This window comes from Colobus angolensis, unplaced genomic scaffold (assembly GCF_000951035.1).
Source record: "Colobus angolensis palliatus isolate OR3802 unplaced genomic scaffold, Cang.pa_1.0 Scaffold532, whole genome shotgun sequence".
NCBI classification, from domain to species: Eukaryota; Metazoa; Chordata; class Mammalia; order Primates; family Cercopithecidae; genus Colobus; species Colobus angolensis.
Genome location: NW_012118844.1, coordinates 218,744 through 224,562, shown reverse-complemented (window position 1 = coordinate 224,562; position 5,819 = coordinate 218,744). Strand labels below are relative to the sequence as shown.

The 5,819-nt window shown below is 55.9% G+C and overlaps 1 protein-coding gene across 1 annotated transcript in view; it reads right to left on the bottom strand.

The window, feature by feature from the left end:
• The window catches only part of SOX3 (SRY (sex determining region Y)-box 3), a gene marked incomplete at its 3' end in the record, with an annotated part of 6,244 nt that extends 1,237 nt beyond the window's left edge, over positions 1-5,007 (bottom strand). Inside the window, exons 1-4 of the mRNA XM_011961042.1 lie at positions 4,918-5,007; positions 2,669-2,892; positions 1,944-2,008; positions 1,179-1,425 (exon numbers count right to left, since the gene is read on the bottom strand). Of these exons, the coding sequence (XP_011816432.1) occupies positions 1,179-1,425; positions 1,944-2,008; positions 2,669-2,892; positions 4,918-5,007 (626 nt within the window). The remainder of the gene's footprint in view (positions 1-1,178; positions 1,426-1,943; positions 2,009-2,668; positions 2,893-4,917) is intronic.
• Positions 5,008-5,819: the final 812 nt, after the last annotated feature.

Genomic DNA, 5,819 nt, shown 5'->3' with positions numbered 1-5,819 from the left:
GATCCCCCGGGGTTGGGGTTTGGTCCGCCCCTCGCCGCCCGGAGGACCCGTGATTGACAGGTGCGCAGTGATGCGCCCTGGCCAATCATTACCGAGCCCCCGTTCGGCCTGGCTGGAAAAAAAAAAGTTCGGGGAGCCCTTTCGTTCACCCCACTCCCCTCTTTGGCCTAGTGACGTGGTAAGAGTTACTTAGGAGGCGGGAGTCCACGAGACCCACTCAGAGGCCACCAATTAGGGTTTCAAAAAGTTTGAAAGAACGAAACCTGAGGAGGTGAAGGGGGACGGGGGGAGGGGGCACGCGAGCAGATTGGGGGGAGGGGGCAGAGGGGCGCCTTCGGAATTTAGAAAACAACTTTGCAACCCTGTCAAGGCCGACCGGCGCCCCATCCCCTGGCCAGCCTGCAAAGCTTCCCGTTGTCTGCACCGAGGTTTTCTGGCCGCTTCTGCTGCCAGCGCTAGGAACACAGGGCACCACCAGCTACCCAGGCCGGCTTAGGGACTCCAGGCTCATTGGAAGTGCTCCTGGCTGCGTCTCCAAGAAGCTCTCCCTGAAACTGGCCGCTGGTTGTCCAGACCTTCCTCTAGGAGGGCCAGTGCGTCCAGGACGGAGCGTGGGTCAGGGGCCCGGGCATGGGAGACAGGCTTCAGGACTGCAGGGTGCACCCGGCTGTGAGGCTCTTGGGGGTTTGCTCCCGGGAGGGCGGGCAAGCAGTCAGTCGCCCGTCTCCTGAGCCTGGCGGAGGCGCTCGCACAAGGTGGTGTGGAGAGTATGTGTGGGACGTAGGGGGTGAACTGGCCTCAGCTCTCTCGCTCCTGGCCCCCGCTTAGCGGCCCCTTTTTGTCTCTGCTCTCTGGCCATTTCGGTTTTTCCAGTCCGATGCCCCTGAGGGGGAGGGTCGGGCCCCTTGGAAAATCCGTTTTCATGGCAACACGGAGCCTCTCAGAGTGAAAGAAAAGTTTCTTGGAGGGGGGGGCGACGTTGGCCCGAGCGGGGCCGAGGCCGTCCTCCGGGCGAACCGCCGGGCCCCCTCCACTGCCCCCGCACCTGCCCGGACCGCTGAGCGCTACTCTGGGCGCGCAGCCGCGCCGCCTCCCCCGGGAGCAGGCTCTGCTAACGGATTCCGTCCATCTCTTTTATTGTTTTAGAGACTTCCTGAGATTCGGAGCGGGACATTCACTTGCTTGTTGGGTTATCTGCCAAAGACAAGCGGCGCGGGAACTCTGGCTGCGGGGAGAGGAAACTCCGATAATCGCCACCGCCAGCTGAAGCGAGTGGCACAGCGTTTGAAACTCTCCGAGCAGCCCGAGGTAGCGAGTGGGAATGAGAAGCCATCCCGGCAGATTTGGCAGAAACTAAAATAAGGTGTCCATACGGTGTGGGGTCTCGCTCCCCCACCATCCCCAGTCGCGTGGAAAGGTGGGGAACTAAACGGAAAGCATAATCTTAAGTGGTTGGGGGGTACGGGGGGAATCCCAGGTTTCTAGCTTCTTAGCGTTAATGCAAGACCAGGCGATCCCCGGACTTCTGCACGCTGGGCTCTTCCGCCTTTCTCTCCCCCACGAATTAAAACGTACGCCTCCTCGGCCTGTTAGTGGGGTCGGGGGGGAGTGGAGGCGCAGAGCAGGCCAGCCCCCTCTCGGCCAGGCGGACCGCAGGCAAAAGAATCCCGGCTCCGAGCCGGCATCATCTCCCGGAAGTTTGGGGTCTGGAAACTTGCCCCTTAAGTTTGCGTTCCACCTGATCTGAGTATTCCGCAGCCAAGGGCTGCGATCAACTGGATGGGCATACGGATTTAGGGTTTTAAATTTAAGTAAACTCTCTGGAAGGTTTCTGTATGTGGATATAGTGTGTGTGTGTGTGTGTGGGAGCGCGCGCGCGCGCGCTTAGCGAACATGGGTTGAAAAGTACGTCTCAGAAAACATAATGATTAGGCAATCCCTACCTGCACCTGTTTTCTTGGCGAAGTGGCCGACAAGGTCAAACTTTCTTAGGCAAATCCATCCTCTCCTACAGAAGCCAATGTGCAATATCCCTGCCCTCCTGCCGTCTTCCCCGCATGCCCTCTCTGGGCTTTTCTGGGCCCCGGAGGCTGTTGCTAAGTGAAGCGCGTTTTAGGAAACTACCCAACCGGCGCGCGGCCTGGCGTCTAGTAGCTTGACAGATGTCAGGTTTCTTTCCAAGTTTTAGGACCCAAGTAAACGTTGCAGTGACAGCGCCTGGGCTGCATATTTCCCAAGGCAGGGGATACGGTGCTGGGCCGATACCCTCCCCGCAGCAAATTACCAGGGGAAACTAGTCACTGCTCCCAGCTGTCTGACATTTGATCACACTTAGCACGAGGCTTAGGTGAGCTCATTTTTGCCCTACATCCTCCTGCCAGATTTACAGCAGTCTTTTGCCAGGACCAGGCACACTCTCCCAATTCTCCCGACTTCTCGCTGAGGCCAGCTCCCTCTCGGGGGGCGGGGATAGATACATAAAATCTCCGTATCTGGTGGTTCTGGGGTGATCTGCACATTCTCAAGTAAGAGCCACGCCAGATTTCCTTGGAAACTCTTGGGAGGACGCTTTCTAAATACAAATTATTATTTCAATAGACAAGCAAGGTTACCATTGCGGGCGTGGGGAGATGAGGGAAGGCTGGAAATAAATCAGTTCTTAGCCCACCTGCAGCGCAGGCTTAGGCACCAGCCCAGCGGCGCAACCTTCGCTGAGGATCGGGAGAGGTTGTTGCGACAGGTACCACAGCGCAGGAGGCCTCGGTTCCGGCCGGGGCTGCGGGAAGGCAAGGCAGCTGGCGGAGCCCCAACTCCAGTGTCTCCAATGCGCACCCTGCACCCAGCGAGGAAAGCAGAGGAACGCAGCGGGAACCAGGACCGATCCTTCAACCTCTTCAGGAGAAGAGAGCGCGCTCAGCAGCTCTCTCGCCCTCTCCAGCCTCCAAGTGCCCTTGGGCGGCTCACAGAGCTCCGGATCTGGGGCTGGGAACCCCACCAAGGCCCCCTCCCCATTCCCCCGCCCTCCCTAGAGAGCTCCCGCTCCCTCCGACTGGAGCCAGCCCTGGGGCTCCCAGAACCCAGGGCGCGACAATAGCGCCGTTTGTTGGCTTCCGTTGGAAACTTCACCCAGCGTAGCCTCTTGTCGTTTCGCCCTCCGGGGCTTGGAGGTCGCCCCAACCTTCGAAAGAGACCAAGCGGCTTTGCGGCGGAGCAAATGTGATGCCTATCCTTAGAGGGCGGGTTATAGCAAAACTCCGGGACCAAGAGTCTAGCGTGACTGGGCCAGTGGGCTTTGGGTACATAGGGCACCCTGCTCTGCCTTCTTCCTGTTTCTAGGCTTGGCCGACGTCAGGTGTGTCCCAAGTGCCTTATATCTGCAAAGAACACTCAACAACTGTGCCTTAGAGCTACTGGTAGAAAGAGCAGGAAAGGAGCTGTCCCATGGCTGCGCGGAGGTGTCTGCATTGATTCCTCTTCAGTAACTGCTCATAGGGGACCTTTTTGGAGGTCCCTGGCGTGATTGGGACCCAACTTATTAGAAGAGGTGCCCTCGACCGGGCGCGGTGGCTCACGCCTGTAATCCCAGCACTTTGGGAGACCGAGGCGGGAGGATTACCTGAGGTCAGGAGCTCGAGACCAGACTGGCCTACATGGCGAAACCCCGTCTCCACTAAAAGTACAAAAATTAGCCTGGCGTGGTGGCGAGCGCCTGTAATCCCAGCTACTCAGGAGGCTGAGGCAGGAGAATGGAGGCTGAGGCAGGAGAATCCCTTGAACCCGGGAGGCGGAGGTTGCAGTGAGCCGAGATTGCCACTGCGTTCCAGCCTGGGCGACAAGAAGGAGAGACTCCGTCTCAAAAAAAAAAAAAAAAAAGAAGAAGAAGAAAGAAGAAAGAAGAGGTGTCCTCTGCGTGCTGGGTGGTTTGGGACCGATGTGTGTCTGTGCCGTTTGGGGGATGGAGAGTTGGAGAGTGGGGTGGGGTGGGCGGTATTTGGGCTCGCCTGGGCCCGCTGAGGCCTGACAATAGGGTCAGCAAAGGTTGCCCTCCGACTGTGGCCTAGCGTTCGCCTTTCAGGTTTCTCAAGTGTAGCCAAGCCCAGCTCGGGGTCTGGCTTTTAGGAAGTGAGAACAACTTATCCTGGAGACTCTCGGAGACGCTTTGATTTTCAACAGACAAACAAAACCAAAAGCAAACTCGCAACAGTTTGCGTCTCTTAAAGCAGTCATTTCTATTTTTTCCCTTGAGAACACCCCTTGTCTGTTTACTCTGGCTTCTAGCCAAGATTGTGTATTTATGCCACTGATTGAGAGCCTTGATAAAAAAAACCATAGGCTTAGGGCTACTGTAGAACCATCCCTTGTTAAAAAAAAAAAAGGTCGGAAAGGTCACCATCATTTCAACAGGGTGGTAGAGACAGCACCTTCCAGTTCCTGAAGCATTCAGTAGGAACCCCACCCCCAATCCGCCAGCCCGTAGCACTGTCTCCAGCGAAAGTACTCTTTCTTACAGGTCACAAAAGGAGCTGAAGACCCTAGGCTGGTGGGTGCAGATTGTAATAACTTAGTTGATGGTCTCTAAAGAAAGGTTGCTAGGAGCTGCGAGGTGTGAGACAACAAGGTCCTCCAGGTACCATAAAGTCTCCTGCGGGCTGTGCAACTGTATTCTATCGTAGTTTGGTGTTGCTCTTTTTTGGGAGGGTGCGGGGATACTTTTAAAAAAGTTTCCGCATTCTATTCACTTGGTTAGCTGAACTGTTCTTGGAAAATACACTGGGAGTCCCCTCGGCCCACACGTTGGCGTTCAGTTTCCTTCCACCCACAGAGTATTCAGGTGTTAATCACTAGCTCTCTTTTCCCTATGTGCGCAGCAACTACAAGGAATTTGACAACCTTTGCCTTCTGCTTTCACTAGCTGACCTCACCACCCGAATGTTGCCATTTTCCCGGAGGAAGGAAGGCTCTGCCCACGCACTGGGGTCTCATTTCCAGCGGGCTTTGCTGAGCCATCGCTGTCAGCCTCTTTGCTTCTCACCCACCTCCCACATCCGTCTTTGCCTAAACCCACAACTCTCCTCACGCGCTCAGCTCAGCAGACTGCCAAACCCCCACCCCTGCGGAGCAACTCCGGGAACTCGGCCCCCTACGGCTAGGCCTGCCCTCCCACTGGGCCTTTTGCCCTTTCCAGTTCCTTCTGTGGCTGCAGAGGCACAGCGCTCACCTGTACAGAGGCGAGGTGACCTGCAGGAAGCCGGGGCCGATAAAGCAATCTTAAAATCGTTATCGGTATGCAATGCTGTTTGAGTTTTTCCACGTCTCCACAATTCCACTCATGTCCACCAGGCAAGGTAGCGCTTCTTGGGAAAGGGTGCCTGGAAAATCAGTGAACCTCCAGGCACTTCCAGTATGACCAAGCAAAGCTATCGCCCCAACCACAGGGGGCGCAGGATGGCAGGGTTGGGGGTTGGGTAGAGCTTCCTGGAGAAAATTTTAAATTCGAAGGCAGCACTCAGCAGTTCCTTTTCCCCTCTCTTTTATTTCTCTGCTTTTCTTTTTATTTATCATTTTCTTTTAAGAGAATGGAAAGCCGTGGAATTTGGTGCGCAGAATTGCTGTTCTCCTTTCATCTCTTCTCGGCCCTCATTTTTTTCCATTTCACTAACCTTTGTCATCCACCTACTATGTGCTGAGTTGTGCACCAAGTACGGGACGGAGACCCTGCACTTTCCCATTCCGTATCAGATAGTGGCAATGGCTTGGGAAAGTCTCAAGAGGACTCCGGATTCGGAGAGAAAGAAATTTCCGCCTGATGCTACCCCATC